This window comes from Leptonotus elevatus, chromosome 14 (genome assembly GCF_054856555.1).
Source record: "Leptonotus elevatus isolate MCC_2025b chromosome 14, RoL_Lele_1.0, whole genome shotgun sequence".
Taxonomy (NCBI): Eukaryota; Metazoa; Chordata; class Actinopteri; order Syngnathiformes; family Syngnathidae; genus Leptonotus; species Leptonotus elevatus.
The window spans coordinates 10,830,215-10,851,134 of NC_141252.1; the positions used below are offsets into that span (position 1 = coordinate 10,830,215).

Here is a 20,920-nt window from a genome sequence, read left to right on the forward strand (position 1 = left end):
GTGGGAAATTTATTTCTTGCATCAATGAGACCTTTTTGGTCAAACATCTTTTTTTCTTATCTATAGCTCCAGCTCTATACTTACCCTTTTAAAATAACTTGCGCCTTATCTGCTCTTCTTTCTTGTAAATGGCTGCATTCTCTCATTGTCCTGCTTCCTTCTTTAATTCCATCTGAAGACAAGGTGTGGTCAGGTAAGATCTTATGTTTTATGTTTGGGGAAATCGCATCCAAGATAAAGGTTTAGTAGTGTTGACACACGTAAATATACAAGTTCAAGGGTCATTAACTATCTTGAGATGAACATTACTTAACAGGGGAAGTCAACCATAAACATTTCTTGACAGCAATATGTTATATGTGACCTCACTAGTGACATTGTGATTAGTATTACATTTGTGGAATATGAGTTATGAAGCAAAGCCCAGCGTTTTTAATCCATTTCAAGGGGCGGCCATTTTGCCACTTGCTGTCGACTAAAGATGACATCACAGTCGCTCAGGGCTCAGCCAACGACCAATCACAGCTCACATGTTTTCTGAAGCTGAGCTGTGATTGGCTGTTACCTGAGCAACTGTGATGTCATTTTCACTCGACAGCAACTGGCAAAATGGCCGCCTTCGGATATTGATAAAAACTGCTGGATTTTGCTGCTTAGCTCATATTCCACTAACGCAATATTAACCAGAACACCGCATTTCGATTAGTGGGGCTGCATAGAACATATTTTTGGGTTAACTTCCCTTTAATCCTTATGAATTCCACTTTCTTGACTTTATAAGTGTGTTGTTTCTGTTTAGACGTCATACAAAATACAAAAGAAACATTAGTGAACAATAGTTTAGCGACACCTGGGCATTAAACATTTTAAATGAGGACCTATCAATGAATCTCTGTTTTAGTTCATCCCGAAATTTTCTGATGGTATTGCAGCCACGGCTGTGTGAACCAAATGTACTTCCTAAATAACAATATATGTCAATTGTAAACGTAGCAGTGATGAACAGGCCTTCGCTCCGCCTTTTTCTAGGCAAATCCTTGAAAATGCTCATCAAACTGTCACTCAATTCTCCACCCTTATTAAATAGCTTAGGCAGAAAAAACTTTGCAATTTAGCATCGCCCAATTGTCTGCTTCGGATAGGGACTCATTTGGGTGCATCCCCTAGCAGGAGTTTGTCAAAGTATGAGCCCTGGAATTCAAACCAAACCCCTAAAACAAATTGTGATGGGTTTTTTTTTAAAGAAAAATGAATTGAAACTCTTTTCTGGAACAGCTGAAACGGTATAAAGTCTAAAAGCGTAAAGGAGATTCCACAAAGCAGCAGAAGTCCTTGAAATGGACTTTGGTTGTCATGGTTACAGGCTGCCGCAGACTTCTCTACTTTATGTCCTCAGTGGCTGAGGTGTTGTTGAAGTGCATATCCCGTGAACAGCATCAGTGAGTACTGTATGAAACATTTTGAGTAATTATTCTTTTTTTCTTTGCTATTGCTACCATGCAGAGGTTCAAGGTAAGCGAACTGTCATGATTGCACAGGTGCATAGTTCAATTGCCTATATAGGAATTAAACGTGAAGCTTGTTACAGTTATACACCTTGTGTTACCCTATCACTTATCGGATTCTAAACAAAGTATGCCTTCATTTGTTTATACCTTACCACAAAAAAAAACAGCACTTTTTAATCCTTCGTGAAAAACATGCATCACTGTGGCGATAAGCAGCCTTTGTAACACAGCAGTGTGTTTCAGACCTCCTGTTAGCAGAGCCCTGCCACAGCCTGAGAAGCTGCAGACTAACAACGTCGGCAAGAAGAAGAGACCCATCGACGTAAGAGTAACTTCACTACAAACGCTATAAGAATTCTTCTTTCTGGCGTGGTTCAAACAGCAAATGATTATAAATGCTCTAATGTGACGCGATTTCATTTGAAGAGTTGCGTACGACCCTCTTTGCCGACGCTCTTAACCGAATGATGATTTCAGCTGTGAGCTGGCTGTGGACGTCTTTGTTGTCATGACAACCACTTTTCAGATTTTCTGACTGCCTGCTCTGACTTTCTCCATAGGACCTGGTGTTGGAGCTGGTGTTCGGTTACCGTGGCAATGACTGCCGCAATAACGTGCATTACCTAAATGAGGGGGCGGACATCATTTACCACACAGCCTCAGTCGGCATCGTGCTCAACTTGACCACCTGTAGGAATTTTACACAGGGATGTCGTTTTACATGAGACTGTAAGCCAGAAGTAACTATACGGTATATTCTCTTGCAGCCTGCCAAAGTTTCTATGTTGAACACAGTGATGACATTCTGTGCCTGACAATCAATCAACATCCAAAATTCCCCAACGTGGTGGCAACTGGCCAAGTAGGTATGTTTGTGAGACGACGGCCTCTTGCATCAGCAGTTGCTTGTTCCTCTTTTACTTTTCTCTATTGCAGGGGTCAGCAACCTTTCCTGTCAAAAGAGCCATTTTAGGTCAAATAAATGACAAAAAAAAATTGTCCGGAGCTGCAGAACATTTAAACATTGGGATGAAGGAAACAGTGTGTTAGTGTCAGTCTAATTAGCGTTAATTACAGTTGCACCATAACTAAATAATAAAATTATGTGGCATCCAATACATAGAGATTCATTTTATTTGACCTCTTCTTTATTTTTTATTTTTATATTTAAAAATATATATATTTTACATGTTTTTCTGATATTTTTGGCAATTTTATGTTTTTTTGGTGCCATTTTTTCCTGTCTTTTATGCTATCAATTTTTATGGTCACTTTTTGAACATTTCCTGCCTTTTTTATTTATTTATTAAATTTCTGACTATTTTGTCAATTTTGTTGACATTTTATGATAGCTTTCAAGATTTCTTTATTTGTTTTTGGAATTTTTATAATTTCTGCCTTTTTAATTACATTTTCAAAGTTTTTTTTGTGTTGTTTTGTTTTATGGTAATTTTCTGCTTTTTCTCTTCCTTTTTGGATATTTGAATGGTAGTTTTTAAAACTTTTTAATCTACCTTTCATCTCACTTTCTCTCACAACTTAAAAATTTGGACTGACGTTTTTTGAGTATTTAATTTTTTTCAAATTTAAATCATTAATTAATTTAAAGAATATTTGATCTAAAAATAAAAATATATATATGTACAACATAAAATATTTTCTACTAATTATTTTTTAGAGATCCACAGGGAGCCAGAGGAGAGAGACATATGCTCCAGAGCCATAGGTTGCAGACCCCTGGTATCAAGTAGCCACTACCCCTTCCTAAAGCTTTCTCAATACAGTCTGCTTGCAAAAAATTATCTCAGTTTGTATAAAATGTTACCCAAGTGCTATTGAATGCCTTTTGCAAAAAAAAAAAAAAAGCTTCAGTAATATCTTAATCAGTCAAACAACTTTTCTGTCTTTTTAGGTGACACTGGTGACATGTCAGGTAAATGAATAAAAAAGCAACCCTAAAGGTTTGAGAAAAAAAACCTGTTCACATTCTCATTATGTTGACGCTGTCCCGCTCCCTCAGCCACATCTCCATCTATTCACGTGTGGGACGCGATGACCAAGCAGACGTTATCGGTGCTGCGCTGTTTCCACTCGGGCGGCGTGTGCTCTGTCAGCTTCAGTGCCACGGGGAAGCTCCTGCTGTCTGTGGGCCTGGACTCGGAACACACCGTCACCATCTGGAAGTGGCAGGAAGGTATAAAAGCTGATCTCGCACGGAACATCTTTCGACGGATCGCCTTGTATGTGGCCCTGGGCTTTGTCTCTCAGGTGCCAAAGTGGCCTGTCGGCTCGGCCACACGCAGAGGATCTTTGTGGCTGAGTTCCGTCCCGACTCGGACACTCATTTTGTCTCTGTGGGGATCAAGCATGTCCGCTTCTGGACACTAGCAGGTCGAGCTTTGCTCAGCAAGAAAGGATTGCTGAGCTCCATCGAGGACGCCCGCATGCAGACCATGCTGTCTGTCGCTTTTGGAGCGGTAAGTGGCTTCAGATCGTCGTCAATCAGCATGAAGTCGGCTTGCTGTTAATCTAAGAATTGTTTCTGTTTTAAAATGCTGCTTTTGCTACGTTATTTTTCTTGGATGAAATGCTGCGGAACAGTTTGTGCATTGCTTGCTCTGCTCTCTTAGACCACTAGATTAGTGCAAGATTTGTTTTCTTTTCAGAATAACTTGACATTTACAGGTACCATAAGTGGGGATGTGTGTGTGTGGAAAGATCACATTCTTATAAGGATAGTGGCCAAAGCTCACACGGGCCCCGTGTTCACCATGTACACAACGTTGAGAGATGGCCTGATTGTCACTGGAGGCAAGGAAAGGCCGTAAGTTACACGTCCTTGTGACACAATTTTTGAGTTTGTGAAATGATCATAATGCTGTGGAAGAATTTCATAAAAACATTTCATGCTTGCCTCTCCAGGTCTAAGGAAGGAGGAGCCCTCAAGCTCTGGGATCAGGAGTTGAAACGCTGCCGAGCCTTTCGATTAGAAACTGGACAGGTCATTGATTGTGTGCGTTCTGTATGCAGAGGAAAGGTAGCTGTCAAAACCATAATGCTTGATAACGCTCAGCAAGAATCCTTTCAACATTGGACATTGTTTTTGCTCTTGGTTGTATCAGGGTAAAATCCTGGTTGGAACCAGGAACGCAGAGATCATTGAGGTCGGGGAGAAGAATGCAGCATGCAACATTTTGGTGAACGGTCACATGGACGGGCCGATTTGGGGTCTGGGGACACATCCAACGAGAGACGTGTTTCTGTCTGCTGCAGAGGATGGGACGGTTAGACTATGGGACATTCCGGAGAAGGTCAGTCCTGTCATTCACTTGGCTGTCCTATGGATTCATGCAAGTCAAAAGTAACCAGTTCTAGGGACAAACTGTAATAAATAAAAACGAAACTGTACGGGCAGAATATTAACTCATTCACTGCCATTGACGGCTATAGACGTCAAAAATTCATTTGAACTATTTCTATTAGTTTAACTTTTTTTCCCACTTTTGTTAACAAGAGTATGAAAATTTATATATATTTTTTAGAAATACAGATTTAAAATGTGTGATTAATTAAATCAGGCGATTAAATTTTTTTATCGTAATTAATCGCATGACTTCACTAGTTAACTCACAATTAATCACAAACTTTATATCGGTTCTAAATGTACAATAAAAAAATATATACTCTTGTTAACAAAAGTAGAAAAAATGTTAAACTAATGGAAATAGTTCAAATGAATTGTTGACGTCTATAGCCGTCAATGGCAGTGAATGAGTTAAAGTAATATTTTAACACCCCCTCTCATTGATGTCACCTTATCGTGGTGGAGGGGTTTGCGTGTCCCAATGATTTTCTGGGGCTGGACAATACTTTCCTTTGCCCAAACGCGGGTCACTTTGTGCCCCCTCTGGACCCAGTCAACGTGGATCCCCCTTCCATGGGCTCCCCACCTGTGGGAGGGGCCAAAATGTCGGGTGAAGTTGTGAGCTCGGTGTTGGCCAAAAGCAGGGACGAGAGAAATGTATTTAAACGCGGCCAAGAACGGTAGAGCTCGGACTCGCACCCGCCCATTCCCTCATAGTGTTGACGGCATTGAATGATTTCCAGCTTGGAAACTTTTGCTTCTTTTTAGTTTAAAATGACTAACCTTAACTAGAATCCCATGTGGTAGAAGTGCGGTTGTTTAGGTAGAGTTCTGGTTGGTTATTGCGCTTTTTGGTGCTTCAAATAGAAAATCCTTGTTGTGGCAGATGCTGCATGCTAAACTAGCGAGCTAGCTGGGGAGACAGTCCCTTCGTTTGTTGTAGTGAGAGGCGGCAGCTAACTAACGACTAGGGCCGTGCAGATCGATCCAATTATCGATAGAATCGATACTAACGTGAGTATCGGATCGGATCGATACCAGAGTGTTAGCATCGATATTTTACATGTAATTATTTATTTTGGTTTCTCAGCTGTCCCTCGTGCAATCCCTTTGATATTATATGATGACAATGAGTCATATTATGCTTCGTTTGAGCTTTTCCAACTAGCATAACATGTAAGTATCATTTATGTAATGTGACAGGACTAGAGGAACTTCGGTGGCTGACTTAGAATAGAAGATTATTACTACATTGCAAATTTAAATAACAGCCTCGGTATGTTTCCGTTTTATATTATATTATGGCATGTTTAAGGACCTAACAAGAAAGTCTAATTTTTAAAAATGAATATATTAATGAATAAATAAAGTTATTTAATAGGACAAATGATTTAAAATACTATCATATTTTATTAACCTAAAAGTACTTGGTATCGATCGATACCAAAATCTCAAGTATCGCACAGCTCTACTAACGACATAGTTGCGTTGACTCCTTCCATTTTTATCTTGTACTTTCTTGGTGGTTGGTAAATACTTTTGGTGCATTACCGTCCCCTTCTGAAATGGAGTTTGTGTGACAATATCAACAAATAGTGTGATGATTGGGGAACGGGTATTTTGCGTGCGAGTCCGAACTCCAATTTTAATTTTATCGTCGGTGCTATGTGAAAAACATTTATTTTTAACTTTTATTTTTATTTTTTTTACTTTTTTGGGATGTCTGCATTCAGTTCCATGCCAAAAACATAAAAATTAAAAAAAGAGAGAGAAAAAATGGACATAAGTGTTTTTCATATAGCAGACACGATATGCAAGTCACACCTGAGTATACGTCGCAGGACCAACCAAACTACATATTAGCTGACTCTCTTTATGACTCAATGACTGATTGTATCTGTACTTTCGCTTAATGGGTCAACAGAAGATGCTGAACAAGGTGAACTTGGGTCACCCGGCATGCACCATCAGCTACAGTCCTGAAGGGGACATGGTGGCCATTGGCATGCAGAATGGCGAGTTCATCATCCTGCTGGTTGCGTCTCTCAAAATCTGGGGCAAGAAAAGGGATCGCCGCTCCTCTATCCAGGATATTAGGTGAGAATGGTAAAAAAAAAAAAAGGGGTTAAAGTGATAAGTTGGGGAAAGGCTTTGTCTCTGCACACAGTGGAGATTTGTAAGAACACCACATCTGTTTTAGGTTTAGTCCAAATTCACGCTACCTGGCCGTTGGCTCTTGCGAAAGCGCCGTCGACTTCTACGACCTGTCGCTCGGGCCGCAGTTAAACCGCATCAACTGTTGCCGGGACATCCCCAGCTTCGTCATGCAAATGGACTTCTCTGCAGACAGCTTGTACATCCAGGTGCGGAGCCCTCAGGAATCCGTCCCGGGTCCATTCCCCCAATCTCTAATCCTCCTTTTTGGCTTTTTCAATCAGGTGTCCACTGGCGCTTACAAGCGGCTGGTGTACGAGGTGCCGTCGGGGAAGCAGGTCACGGAGCAGACCCACATTGACAGGATTACCTGGGCCACCTGGACTAGGTCAGATGAGAAGCACATCTCCTGAATATTTGTGCTTCACTATTCACAAAGTCACCTCTTACATTTTTTTTTTCATCTGGAATCCATCCGCCATATGTTATTTCTTTTTCAAATGAGCGTCATTTGCATTTTGGTCCTAATTTTTCTGTGAGTGAACAGTCTGCATGGAAATTGCTGAGTGGTCTCTTTCCCTCCGTCACTGTGTCCAGCGTCCTCGGGGACGAGGTGGTCGGCATCTGGTCACGGAACACAGACAAGGCAGACGTCACCTGTGCCTGCGTGTCCCACTCAGGCCTTAATGTAGTCACAGGCGATGACTTTGGAATGGTCAAGCTCTTTGACTTTCCATGTCCAGACAAGTTTGTAAGTACCACTACAGTAGTCCTTCTTAAATAGGGGTTCGAACACCCAAGGTGTGTGACCTCAGGGAATATGTTTGTTTGTTTTGCCATGCTCGATTAAAGTGTAGTTGTACATCCACTACAGTAGGTGGCAGTGGAACGCCAAAGAGTGCGCGAGGAGTATTAACTTGAAGCTTCTCTTCAGAGGCATTCTTACAAACAATTGTATTGAAAAATTATATTATTAATGGTCGAGGTGTGGGCGGGCATGACATTTTTTTTTTCTCCCTGGAGGGGGTAACAAAAAATGTTTGAGAAGCACTTGCACTACAGTATTACTGCCTCTTGCGTGCACTGTAAATATTTGAACTATAGCACACCCCAGTGGCTGAGCACGCATTTGAGGTTAAAATCTAACAGATAGCTATTTTTGTTAGTTAATATTGTGGGGTTTTTGGTTCATTTAAATAATAATTAATACAAGTGTTAATAATTTGATGGCTTTTTTTACTGAATTACATAATAAATTTAATTAACTCATTCACTGCCATAAATTATTTTATTTTTTAAATATTAAAAATTAGGGGCGACAGGCTTTTTTTTATTTATTGTAATTAATCGCATAACTTAACTAGTTAACTAATGATTAATCACAAATTTTATATCTGTTCTAATTGTACAATAAAAAATATTAAGTTTTCATAACCTTGTTAATAAAAGTGGAAAAAAATGTTTAACTAATGGAAATAGTTAAAATTAATTTTTGACGTTTATAGTCGTCAATGGCAGTAAATGAATTCAAATAGAAAAGAAACGATTATTTAAAATTTGGGGCGTCAGGCGATTAAAATTTGTAATCGGAATTAATCGCATGACTTCACTAGTTAACTCACGATTAATTACAAATTTCATATCTGTCTATCTAAATTTACAATCATTTATTTTCTGTGTTTTCATACTCTAGTTAACAAAAGTAGAAACAAATATTAAACTAATAGAAATAGTTCAAATTAATTTTTGATGTTTATAGCCGTCAATTGCAGTGAAGGAGTTAATTAATTGAAATACTGTAATTTATTCTCATTTTATTTAACTATAATTATTTTACCAAAATTTGGTAAAATAAAAATTGCAAATGTGCGTAAATTGGTTTATGTTATTAATTAATTAATTATTTATTTATTTTTTTCTCCCCCCGAGTTCACATCACTATTGTCGTTATCGTTATTTAAGTATGACGTACGGGAAGACATGTAAAATGTTTTTATGGACATTGCATTTTGATGGCAAAATGTGGTAACCAGCCATTTAGAGATCCAACAAATCCATTATTTCTTCAGTTAAAATTGTTCAAATGTTATGAATTGGTAGATTACATTATTTCTGCAAATTATGCTAATGCCACATAACAAAACGTTTCCATGGAATATTCAAAAGAGATTTGAAAAAAGAGAAAGGAATACAGATCTTTAAAAAAAAAAAAAGATTTAGGACCTGACTGATGAAGCGTTGTGTTTCAGTAAAAATAATCAGTTTATGGAATAATCTTAATAAAGAAATCATAGAATCCAATTAAAAAATGTAATTTAAAAGAATGACTTAAATCCATTTTATGAAAGAAATATGAACTAGATTAAGTTTGAACATAATGCCACTGTCATTTTTGTTGTTACGAATGTCAGAAATCAAATTGTAGACCGAATACAGATGTGACTCTGAGACTAGCTGTCACAATTGTATTTAGTTTTTTTTTGTTTTTTGTTTTTTGTTGCTATTGTTTATGTTGTTGTTTTTTAAATTACTTTACCTTGTAACTGAACTCTGGGGAAAAACGGGGTCTTTCTGCTCCTTTTCAGTCAATGCTGAAGAATATTGTTTTTCTTTTACAAATGAATGAAATTAAGGAATTCTTAAATTACTTAGAAATGGTTATCTTCCATTTTCACATGTCATGTTGTCATATGAATTAATTGAGTTTTTTTTCCCCCACTCTCAGGCAAAACATAAACGCTTTTTGGGCCATTCAGCACACTTGACAAATATTCGCATCACAAACGGAGACCGCTTCGTGGTGAGCGCTGGTGGAGATGACAGAAGGTATGACTTCAAATCGCATCATAATTTGCATATGTCCCCTTTAACAATGAAATGTCAACATTGCCTCATGTGTACTTTTGTAGCCTCTTTGTGTGGAGGTGTGTCCACGCCCCCCACTGAAGGTCACATCCTGACCACCTCGCCTGTCGCCTCCCGGCGTGTTTTCCCAGTGAAGCGTAAAGGATGCATTTAAAAGAGGAGGAGGAGGCCTGGCAGGCCCAACGTGAGGAATAAGTGCGACGCTAACTCACTGCCTCAAAACTTGGTGCATGCACACGTGCACATCATGGTGTGAATTGTAAACAAAGGTGGCGTGCATTCAGACCTACTCACATCATTATTGAAAAAAAAAATGTTCATTTTAGATGTGCGTATCAACTAAGGCAGTGGTCCCCAACCCGGGTCGTGGACTGGGACCGGTTTTGTGTCACATTTGATTTCAAAGGAAAGAAAAAATGTTGATGTCAAGCCACTTGTCTCGGTCATGTGAAAAAATACAGCTGTTTCAAAAGTCTACACACCCTTGTTCAGGTGTCAGGTTTTCGTGATATAAAAAATAGACCAAGATCAACTATTTGAAAAAAAAAAGTAGCACAATAGTGATGAAATGACGAGATGCAGTCATTGCAGGTTATGCAGGTTACCAAGAGGCCGACAGCAACATTGAAGTAGCTGTAAGAATTTCTGGCGAGCACGTGACAACAATCTCCCATCTTCATATGTCTGGGCTGGGTGGCCTTATGTTACCCCAAAAAAACGTACAGTAATTCCAAAAGGTATGTTCAGTGCGATCAGAGACATTTTTAATGGTGGCAGTGTGCTGAATCCCATTTCAGAAGTATAAATGTGATTGGCCAATTCTGAGCACAGCCAAATCCCTAGTTATGAGGGTGTGCACACTTTTGCAACCAGAATCCCATTTCAGAAGTATAAATGTGATCGGTCAATTCTGAACACAGCCAAATCCCCAGTTATGAGGGTGTGCACACTTTTGCAACCAGATTCCTATTTCAGAAGTATAAATGTGATCGGTCAATTCTGAACACAGACAAATCCCCAGTTATGAGGGTGTGCACACTTTTGCAACCACTTAATCTTAGTGTGTATGTTTTTTAACTTCCCTCTCTATCCCCCCAAATTAAGTTGTACGGGTTAAAAGTTGCATGACAAAAACCTGGCATTGAAGAGGGGTGTGTAAACTTTTCATAACCACTACAATGTTAAGCAGAATACCACGTTTAGACTAGTGGGAGCACATGCAACATGTTATTGCAAAGACATATTTTGACTTGACTTCTACTTGAAAGAGGGTTCACGCTAATTGTGAGTTGCAACAACTACATTGAGCGTAATGGTGAGTTATAATAATGATCAATTTGTTGTTTCTTTCTCGGTCCGTCAAAATATCGCGTAATGCAAAACGTATCCGTGGCGCAAAAAAAATGTTGGGGACCGCTGATTTAAAGGGATGCATTACTATTGTGGGATGAGTATTCCTTTCCCACAATTGAAGGCCTATTGTTTACTGACAATGCCATGAAAAAAAATAAAAAATACTTGTAGCAAACTCGATTAGCCTTAACGTAAGTGTTATGAGTTTTTCTTTTTTTTTGTATTTTCATTTTGGATCATCATTTGTATGTTGTTTCTTTTTACTGGTAATTCCAAATCGTGTGGCCTTCCTCCTGAATGTAACATCCACTGTTATGTTCTGGATGTCAGCATGCCAAAGCAGACTATGCACTGTACACCCGACCCAGTCACTGTGTCGCCCCCTGATGGTTCATTTCTGTGCTTGTGTTGTGGTGGTGGTGCTGCTGGTTGTTGTTGTTGACTGGTCAATCCCACTCATGACTTGTTAATAATGAGTGCAGAGATGTGTTTGTGTTTGTTCATGGGTGTGCATGGAAGACAATCCGTCTGGAACACCCGCCCGACCCGACCCAGAAAAAAAAAAAAAAGCTGTAATTTGATGTTCCGATGCACCCTAAAATATTTCACTCACTTTACAGTGCGCTGCTACAATGTATTATTGTCACATTTACATCAATATGAAGGGTGTAAATTAGCGTTTTGTGTAATTGGACATATTATACTTAAATGGAATGTTTTATCTGAAATGGGGAAAAAAAGTGCAAAAATATGTTGCTCCTTTTAAGACTATATATATATATATATATATATATATATATATACATACAGTATATTAAAAAAAGACTACATATTTTGATTTATACCAGTGTAAATATCATTTGTAGATATTCTTTTTGTATATTTTTGTCGGATGTTTCTTAAAGTCCGCTTTAATATTAAGTAAAAGGGAAAAAAAATGAACAGGGGTTCTAACCTGTGAGTGTATGATGTTATGATGTGTGCAAATAGAAAATGTATTTAACCAATGTGATCAAACTATTGGTGCTCAATTATTATTTAAAAAAAAATAATTACAAAACTGCTCTGGCTTGTTTTTTGTGTGTGTGTGTTTTTAAACATAATTTCCTGAAAGACTGCGGGGGGGGGGGGGGGGGAATGATGGGACAATATATTAACGGAGTTTTTCTCAAGTCGCTTTGGTACATTTCTGTAATCATTCTTGAAATTTGCAAAACAGTTAAGTGCATTTCTCCTAAACGTCATGGATCCCCCATTGCTGATGTCATGTTCTACCTTTTCAAACTACCGGTAGTTGGCGTTACGGCACGTCTTCAATCATTTTTGCCTCAATTGCTTAATACTCCACAATCAATTAATTAAATCAATACAATGAACTACTAAACCCCTGAATGTCATATTTCCACATTTTATTTTCACATAATAAATTAATTTGGGCTATTTTTTTGTATTTTACTGCGCATGCATAAAGCCAAAACACTTTTGCTTTTGAAAAATCTGTTACAAGCTACAGTTGACAGTGAAATTTCATAGCCTACGTAATAATATGCAAAAACAGCTGTTAGTATATTGCCCAAAACGTCTTATGTCTCTTTTACACTGTCCAACCTGTGAAATGTACTCTGCATATGTAATACGTCTAGTCCCACCAGCGCCCTGCGTTTTAAAGTTTGACAGAAAAGGAGCTGCCACAGGAGCAGCCATGATCAGCTTGGGGGTTCTTGAGCACCTGGAAAGTGGCTCGGATAAGTTCTTGGCTATAATCCACCATGGATCCTCTCACAAACTCCAGGCTGTCCTGGTCCACGACGATGCCCACTCCGTCCTGCTCGAACACACTTGAGAGCACAGGGACACGGTGAGAATGTATTTCGAGAGAGTTCAATGACGTGACAAGAAAGGACATGCCGTACCTGTCATCTTCAGTCCTGTTAGAATCAAATGAAAACTTGTACTGAAAGCCGGAGCAGCCTCCCCCTTCCACGCGTATTCTCAGGTACTCTCCTTTCTCCGTGATCTCAGCAAGTCTCTGAAATAAAACAACGATTAGATTGAATATGAACGGACATTGGGCTGTGAAACTATACAGCAAAGTCTCGGCGGCCGGTTGCCATGGTAACAAAAGCCACGCTTGCTATTGGCCCATATTGTCATAATGTTACGACATGTCAATTTAACAGCTCTTGTATTGGATCTTACTTCCCTCGGTCTAAAACTATTCCAAGAGCACAATCGCTGCTCACCTTGACACACGACTCGGTGAGGACGACATTTTCATCCAATAACGACCTCTGCTGGCTTGTGGTGTCGCTGAAAGGACGGAGACTCACAGTGGAAATGGGCTGAGGGCTGCGGAGAGGCCCATGAAAGCGTTGTCTCACCGCAATGTTACCGACAAGCGCAGAAGCCCTGCAAAACATCACTGTTAAGTGTTCATACGGTTGAATACGATGTCGTGTGTGACAATCACGCGATGAGCTTCGGGGTCGGCGAGTTAGCGAAAGTCAATGACGTTCAAAAGTTAAAATTCCACATATCGCATTATATAAATTGAGGTTGTACGGGGAACAATGTCGTGATGTCATCGAGGTACACAAACGCGCAATTTTACCTGGCGAGGCTTAATACTCTCGACTTTGACGCAGATATCATAGCTTGTACCACTCGTGACATCTTCCACAACAAACAATAAAGGAAGTCCCGCCCCGTGTAGGTGGAAGGACGCTATTGGCCAATGCCCTGGTCGTTCATAACAAATGCTGCGTTCCACGAAATGTGGTAAATTAGAGTGATCCGACCTCCGACCAGGAAAAGTGCACTGGAACGTCACTTTGAAGTCGAAAAAGGAAAAGGCAAAAAGACATACTACGTAATTGTAACTTGAATATTTAGTAACAAATCATTTGTCAATATAACAACGAACAAAAACCAACAAATGGAATGAGTTTATACAAATAATCAGACCTTACAGTTAAATATTTCATCAAAAATAAGCAAATTAGAGTATATGTCCGCAATCTTTTGACTTTTCTTGTTGTTTCCAAATTCAATGTAACAACCAATATCAATCAAACATGAACTTATCATGAAAAAAATAGGAATATGTATGGAAGTAATTTTCCTAACAAAATAAAAAGACAAACAATGTTGCAGATTTTTGTATATTTATGTGCAAAACAAGTGACAATATTTTTACCCTTAATCTTTATACCTTGTTGTATGGCCAGTCTTTTGAGAAATACTTGGCTCGACATTTTCCCAGAACCTGAAACTAAAAGGGGAAATCACAGAAATGATGAGTTACATTTTCTTACACGGAAAGTACATCTATCATCTAATTTACCAAATCTGGTGACCAATAAATTTGTTAGGTATATTTTATGCAATATCTCCCACCATTTCCAGCTGTTCAAAGTTATTTGGTTAAATGTCTTAAATGTTTGGAAGATAATATGTTATTTTATTTATATGAATAAAAAAATATATGAAAGCAATTTTCTGGTTATTAAAATGATTTGTGATGACTGAGCCAGAGCAAAAAATAAATAAATGTTTACGGAATCTTTGTGTGCCCTGAGATTGGATGGCAGTTCAGGGTGTACCCCGCCTACTGCCCGAAGACAACTAGGACAGGCTCTAGCCTCGCACCGCCGCGACCCTTGTGAGGAATAAGCGGTTTGGAAATGGATGGATGGAAACAGCTTTCTTTGTTCTTTACATTCGCCTTGAACGTTTTAGGTCACAACTGGTACCATCTGAGTGGGATCTTTCTCACGTCCCACTTTCATTGAATGCAGCAGTACACTCTGATGAGTCCAAATGCGTTCAAATGATTGGTTCACGTACCTGCCAATTATTTAGGGTGAGTTCATGTCATACTCTAGTTGTGTCTGTCAGGCACATCGTTTTAACCTTATCTTCCCTCTGTCAATACTAATCTACCATAGAATGTGTTTGTCTACCGTTATTTAAATTAGGCATACATTTTATAGAGTTGTTACTATTGCGTCCTGCCTGTTTGATGCCATTCCACAAAGGCGTATCCCGTCAGACTAAATATTGGGCAAAACTCGTTCACACGAGGCGTTACTTTTGTCTCGTGACATGAGGAAATAAAACGTGCTGGGCGGGTTGTTTGTTACGCTACATCATTCTTGAAGCCGCTTGGAAAACTTCGAAACGGGTACTGATTATTGATTTAGTTTTGGTTATTATGCTGAATTGGCCTGGGGGTGGAAATGCCGTGTCAGTGAACTGGTTGATCTGTGACCTCCTCTTGATTGACGAGGAATCAATCAGGTCACAGATTGAACGCTTTATGATACCGTTCCATTTTCTGATCAAGTCTTGACTATTTGTTTCTAGGTCGTCTAAGGGGGCAGAAAGATGGATTTTCGAGCTGGCGTCTTTTTGCTCTGTTTAATGGGGCTCACCTGTGCGGACCCAGTCAAATACGTCGACTGTGGTAAGTCACAACTGTTCAACTACCACACTGTCTACTTTTATTCACTTTATTTTAATGTTCCTGCATTATATTTTTAAGTAACTGTTGGAAAATATGAAGGTTTGTATAATGTATTGACCACTGGCAGTGACACATATACACGAGGAAGTTCACGAGATGCAATGTTTATAAAAAATATATTTAAAAACTTTCTAAGGCTATATTTGTTTGAAGTTTTAAACTAATGGGTCGATTTGACCTACAATATAAATGCCAAGTTATCGAAAATGTCGGTGAGGAAACGGCTAAATGAATGAATGAATGTAACAACTTAAAATATTACAGTATTCTCAATAATGTAAATGTGAACATTTTTACTATAAACGTATTTTTCCCTCCCAATTATTTATAATTCAACTTTAGTTAACACTCTTTGTGTTTATTTGAACATCAAGCATACATATTCATGGGTCAGTGAAGCCCAATATATGTTAAACCATTAAAAATGCATATTTAATCATTTTGGTTGATACTGCATTATTCCATAAATATGAATTATAATGTTTGTGGTATGGTATTTGCAAAAAATAAAGTGCTTAAATTGAGATATTTTGACCCTCTTTTAGTGCCTTGTCACTGCCATGTTAATATACTATATAAAAATACTATATTTCTAAAATTATACATCTTACTTTTTTGGGGGTCAGCTTTGACATTTTCATAGGGATAAATCTCAGCCACAATATAAAAGGAGGGCTAATCAATTAGTAAAATTAGTGCAACAAATTATATTATTATATATAATAATTGATCATGTAAATGCTTGGCATGCAGAATCAAAGAATGGAGCCTATGTTTCCAATTTTTAAGATTGAGGTTTTTCTTCTTCTCTTTTATCTTCAGGCTCATCTTCAGGCAAAGTGATCTTTGTGGACATTACTCCTTGTCCCACTCAGCCTTGCCAGCTGCATAGAGAACAGTCCTACAGTGTCAACGTGACTTTCGACAGCGGTGAGTGCTCCTTATTGATTTTGAATGTCTTCTTCTGTGTTATCTTCATTTTGGTTTGTTTTCTGTAGGTGTGCAAAGCAAGACGAGCAAAGCCGTGGTCCACGGCGTCATCGCCGGAGTTCCTGTCCCCTTCCCGATTCCCATCGAGGACGGCTGCAAGTCTGGAATCCAGTGCCCCATTCAGAAGCAGCAGAGCTATCACTATTTGAACCAGCTTCCAGTCAAGAAGCAGTACCCTGCAGTAAGCTAACATATAGCAGCGGACTGAAGTATTCTTCTGTGTCGTTGTTTGACCTCATTGATACCGACCATGTCCGCTGAGCAACTAAAGAAAATGTTGAAAGGGATTAGCGAGTCACTACCGGCCATCGATACTTGAGGCAATACGTCCTCGTTGCCAGTAGTAATGACTTTTGTCGCAAAACACGCTCTTGAAAAATCTCGCGGTTACTCCTTTGCTAGTGTGCAGTGCACTTGAAATGACAAACACAGCACACCACGCACAACCATACTCCGATCATTGGTACGCATCTATTTTTACATGAACAGCGCGCACACACACACAAATCCATCAATTGTAATATAAACTCAACCCTATTTAGTAGCTTTTTTTTCTTTTTTTTCTCCCCTTGTGTACATACTGTTTGTTTTAGAAGCGGAAGCCAAATGTCACTTTCACTTCCTTTCACTTTTGAAAACTAGCTTTAAAGGGCACCTGTTTCACTTCATTTTTGTCGTGTTTGTTGCTCAACTTTCAGATAAAGCTGGTAGTGGAGTGGGAACTGCGAGACGACACAAATCAAGACCTGTTCTGCATTAAGTTCCCTGTGGAAATTGTTTGAGCCAGGTGATCTGCACAGCTTCTTCTTTTTCTTTTTTAAGGGAATATTGACTGGTAGAAACTAAATGTAAATGATTCTACATACAAATCCTTGTTTTACTCACATTGCAGACTGATTTTAGAATGCATTATTTTTTTGCTATAATTTGATTGCACCAGTGTTTAATGGCACGTTGCAGACTAAACGCAGTAATGGTTTGTGTTGGCAAATCTTAATTCAGCCGCTACATTATCCTAATGGCTGCTATGTAGTCTGAATTTACACAGCAAACATTTCAAGCTGTTGAAACTTTTGTAATTTCTTACTGACAACTATCAATGTAATGAAAATAAAGATTTCTCAATGTTGTGAATTTGCTTGGAAAATGCAGGGGGGACGGGAAAAAAAACGCATCAAAGCATTATTTGAGAAACTTGTATTGGGTCAGCTCAAAGGCCAGCAGCAAGAAATGGGCCCCAAGATCAAACATCCTGAATCAGCATTTGAATTTTGAAACAAAAATTCACACAAACTAGATCATACAAAAAAAATTACACTGAAAGCCAAATCGCCATTCATGACATTGTGCTGTATTATACTGTAAGTAAACAGAATAAATCTACAACTTGCTTTGTTACCATTTGACATGCCTTTGCTATCTTGGTAAATAAAAATCGATAAAGAGGTATGTTGTTCTTCTCTAACCAAACGGTCATTAAGGCAGAATATTTGTGGAATGAGGAAGGAGATTCCGCTTTGGGGAAGTTGAACGCATATCAGTCGGCAGTTCACAGCATCAAGTCAGATTTGCATTGCAATGAGTACACAAAATGGAGAATTCTTGTGCAGCCAGTCAGGAATGAACTAAAAAGAAGTTAATGGATGATGATAAGGAACAAAAGCAGAATTGATAGGGCAGCGTACCCCTCATTATAGCGGCAGGTGGACATTCCGTTTTTCTTTTTTTGTGTTACTTATTTCAAAGAGACCTGATTTGCTGTCACTGTCCATTTTGCTTGAGACTTTCAAGCCGCTGGAGTAGAGCGTTCCCAAAAGCTTCCCTGTAGCCCGGACTCAACGTGTCCAGAAGCGAGTAAATGGTCTCGTGGTACTGAGAGCTCAGGTCCTCGTCCACTTCGTTAAAAGCATAGCCCACCACCTGTTTGGACAGAAGAAATATTGAAGAGTAAAAGCTTGGGACACATCGATCACAAAAATTTTGTTCTATCATTGCTTCCTATTTTTTGTTATCAATTTAATATGACCCTCAGAAGTAGTGATGGGGAAATGAAGCTTCATGAAGCATTTGTGGTATATATAATTAATTTGTGATTTATATCATTTAATTCCGCTTAGATAGTGCTCGTGCAATGGAAATTGAATAAATTTCCACTGGATCTTTAAACCAAGATTGCCATCTAGAGAAATCCAAAAAATATCACCAATGCTTCACGAAGCTTCGTTTGTCCATCACTACAACCTAAAAAGTGAAATGGGCCCTTCCAAAAACGAAGCTTTCCTCACCCTGAGTCCTGCTTCTGTGAGCTCCAGACAATAGCGGTTGCCTTCTCGAGTCTCCACGTTAATATAAGCCACGTCTGGTGAATTGTTGAGGTTTTTGGGCACGTGCATTTGAGCCACAGCGAAAAGGACGTCGTCGACGACGGCGTCCGCCTCCAGTCTCATGTCCTTGACGTCGCACAGCTCTACGCATTGGTCTTCAAATGCAGACACCATGGGGTCCTCGGGCTGGCAGTCCACTTCCATTCCTTTGTAAGACATTAGACGCACATAACACAATGACTCACTGCAGTGTCATCAAAATCTAAAAATGCTGCCGCACAAGACGAGAACTATGACCTCTCAAACAGCTGGTGTCATCGCATTTAAAAGCAAGTGCCACTGTACTTCCACTCATGCATGTTAATTATACACTTGTGTAAAGTGAACAACACTTCATTCTGTTGAATTTGTTTTTCCGGAAGCAGCCAACCAATGCCCCAGCAGCACGGCAGGTTCAAACGAGTTGACTCTTGTCTTGGCCCACTTGTGTGTACAGTATTTCCTGCATGTATGCCGCTAGTCCAAACATAAATCGTTTTCTGGGCCATCGCATTTTTAGGGAGGCCCTGTCACGGATAACAAAAATCACAATCTTTTATTTATAAACAAAATATAGAACATTTGATACAGAAGACATGTTTGCCACAAGTAAAAAAAAAAATATATACATATTCACAATTACAGTTTTCTTCTTTTTTAATTCATTAGTAAGTTCCAGTATCCCATCACTGGTACGCTATTTTTAGAACAGACCCGAAGGCTATACATGTAGTCCTTGGGGCTAACGAATACCCACTTGCACCATTTATGAAATTTTCTTTTTTAGGACAATGCATGTAAATCATCAGCGTAAAAAGGCATCCATGTTGGCACAGTGCCTCTTTTGTCTTGCACCTCACTCCTCTGTGTGTGTAACTGCTTACCCCACCCCGTCTGTTTTCAGAGAAGTAGAAAATCAAAGCCAATTGATGGTTAAAAAAAAAAAAAACTTACAAGAGGCAGTGCTTTTACTCAACTTTGCCAGCAATCTACGTTATCGTGTCCTGTTTTAAAGTCTACTGACGGTGACAGCCAGTATTAACAATTATTGGAAACCTTGACTTTATAAAAAAAAAAAATATCTTGAAAAAACTATCTTTTCTCTCTTCACTACATTTTTTTTGGTAGTTTTTTCCTTTATTTTTATTTTTTTAGGTGCAGTATCCTGCTTTCAAGCAACTCGTGTGTGACGTCATTCTCATCAGCTTTCCGATTTACGAGGTTACTGGAACGCAGCATACGAGTCCAACACACATGATAAATACTGTAGTATAGGAGTTTAAACTTAACTTCAAACGTTTCAGTAACAATCATTAAATTAATAACCATCTATAAGATTTAAAGTGGCACTTTTTGCGTCGTTTCTCGCGTCTTGGGCGGTCAGCAAACAAACCCACGCAATGTAGGCCACAAGTAATTAATGCGTTTGCGTCGTGCAGCACATGAAGGTATGACATTTGTTGTTTCATTACAATCGAATGGCCATGGAACACGTATTTGTGATCAATAAAATAAAATAAAATAAACACGCGTGCATTTTTCCTCACCTATCTGGTTGTGTTCTTCCGTGGAAGCTTCCAGCCCACAGTGAGCTCTTCGTGGGGGCGGGTTAGCTGACGGTTGATGGAAACCCGTCGAGTCGCTACTTTGTGTCTAACTAAAACAACTCTGTTACGTATAAATACCGTATTTTTAGTTGTCCGAGTTTGTATCCAACTAATTACGTTAAAAAACTGGATAAAGTAAGTGTGCCGTACATGACATCGCCATGTTATGACGCAGCTGAGTTAGTCCCACC

General features: G+C 39.0%; 4 protein-coding genes across 5 annotated transcripts in view; 2 read left to right on the forward strand and 2 right to left on the reverse strand.

Annotated features, from left to right (window-relative positions):
* Positions 1-11,419, forward strand: part of eml5 (EMAP like 5) — a 43,932-nt gene extending 32,513 nt beyond the window's left edge. For both annotated transcript variants that reach the window (XM_086094390.1, XM_086094391.1), the window contains 17 exons: positions 179-193; positions 1,504-1,512; positions 1,752-1,830; positions 2,069-2,198; positions 2,276-2,374; positions 3,421-3,441; positions 3,529-3,702; positions 3,777-3,985; positions 4,175-4,332; positions 4,431-4,545; positions 4,631-4,819; positions 6,797-6,969; positions 7,073-7,235; positions 7,311-7,414; positions 7,624-7,777; positions 9,752-9,852; positions 9,936-11,419. In XM_086094390.1, coding sequence (XP_085950516.1) covers positions 179-193; positions 1,504-1,512; positions 1,752-1,830; positions 2,069-2,198; positions 2,276-2,374; positions 3,421-3,441; positions 3,529-3,702; positions 3,777-3,985; positions 4,175-4,332; positions 4,431-4,545; positions 4,631-4,819; positions 6,797-6,969; positions 7,073-7,235; positions 7,311-7,414; positions 7,624-7,777; positions 9,752-9,852; positions 9,936-9,972 — 1,930 coding nt within the window. In that variant the 3' untranslated portion in view covers positions 9,973-11,419. The remainder of the gene's footprint in view (positions 1-178; positions 194-1,503; positions 1,513-1,751; positions 1,831-2,068; positions 2,199-2,275; positions 2,375-3,420; positions 3,442-3,528; positions 3,703-3,776; positions 3,986-4,174; positions 4,333-4,430; positions 4,546-4,630; positions 4,820-6,796; positions 6,970-7,072; positions 7,236-7,310; positions 7,415-7,623; positions 7,778-9,751; positions 9,853-9,935) is intronic.
* Positions 11,420-12,638: 1,219 nt separating this feature from the next.
* Positions 12,639-13,999, reverse strand: isca2 (iron-sulfur cluster assembly 2). The gene is made up of 4 exons (XM_086094161.1): positions 13,856-13,999; positions 13,488-13,653; positions 13,158-13,273; positions 12,639-13,082 (listed from the first exon to the last, which is right to left on the reverse strand). The coding sequence occupies exons 1-4, from the start codon at positions 13,915-13,917 to the stop codon at positions 12,908-12,910; spliced, it is 519 nt and encodes a 172-aa protein (XP_085950287.1). The 5' UTR covers positions 13,918-13,999; the 3' UTR covers positions 12,639-12,907.
* Positions 14,000-15,307: 1,308 nt separating this feature from the next.
* On the forward strand, positions 15,308-17,893 carry LOC147162940 (NPC intracellular cholesterol transporter 2-like). The gene is made up of 5 exons (XM_086094162.1): positions 15,308-15,427; positions 15,610-15,709; positions 16,592-16,699; positions 16,768-16,940; positions 17,458-17,893. The coding sequence occupies exons 2-5, from the start codon at positions 15,631-15,633 to the stop codon at positions 17,539-17,541; spliced, it is 444 nt and encodes a 147-aa protein (XP_085950288.1). The 5' UTR covers positions 15,308-15,427; positions 15,610-15,630; the 3' UTR covers positions 17,542-17,893.
* A 48-nt stretch (positions 17,894-17,941) lies between these two features.
* Positions 17,942-20,914, reverse strand: gskip (gsk3b interacting protein). Its single transcript, XM_086094163.1, has 3 exons — positions 20,670-20,914; positions 19,045-19,289; positions 17,942-18,679 (listed from the first exon to the last, which is right to left on the reverse strand). Exons 2-3 carry the CDS (start codon positions 19,285-19,287, stop codon positions 18,521-18,523), a joined length of 402 nt encoding a protein of 133 aa, XP_085950289.1. The 5' UTR covers positions 19,288-19,289; positions 20,670-20,914; the 3' UTR covers positions 17,942-18,520.
* Between the last annotated feature and the right edge of the window lie 6 nt (positions 20,915-20,920).

Bases quoted from the DNA above. Each gene is read 5' to 3' on its own strand.
- isca2 (XM_086094161.1), bottom strand. From the start codon at position 13,917: ATGTCACGAGTGGTACAAGCTATGATATCTGCGTCAAAGTCGAGAGTA. The intron at 13,274-13,487 runs GTGAGCAGCGAT...GTTTTATTTCAG, and splicing joins TCACCGAGTCGTGTGTCAAG to AGACTTGCTGAGATCACGGA. The intron at 13,083-13,157 runs GTACGGCATGTC...TGTGCTCTCAAG, and splicing joins AACAGGACTGAAGATGACAG to TGTGTTCGAGCAGGACGGAG.
- LOC147162940 (XM_086094162.1), top strand. From the start codon at position 15,631: ATGGATTTTCGAGCTGGCGTCTTTTTGCTCTGTTTAATGGGGCTCACC. The intron at 15,710-16,591 runs GTAAGTCACAAC...TTTTATCTTCAG, and splicing joins AGTCAAATACGTCGACTGTG to GCTCATCTTCAGGCAAAGTG. The intron at 16,941-17,457 runs GTAAGCTAACAT...CTCAACTTTCAG, and splicing joins TCAAGAAGCAGTACCCTGCA to ATAAAGCTGGTAGTGGAGTG.
- gskip (XM_086094163.1), bottom strand. From the start codon at position 19,287: ATGGAAGTGGACTGCCAGCCCGAGGACCCCATGGTGTCTGCATTTGAA. The intron at 18,680-19,044 runs GTGAGGAAAGCT...CTGTCCAAACAG, and splicing joins TCACAGAAGCAGGACTCAGG to GTGGTGGGCTATGCTTTTAA.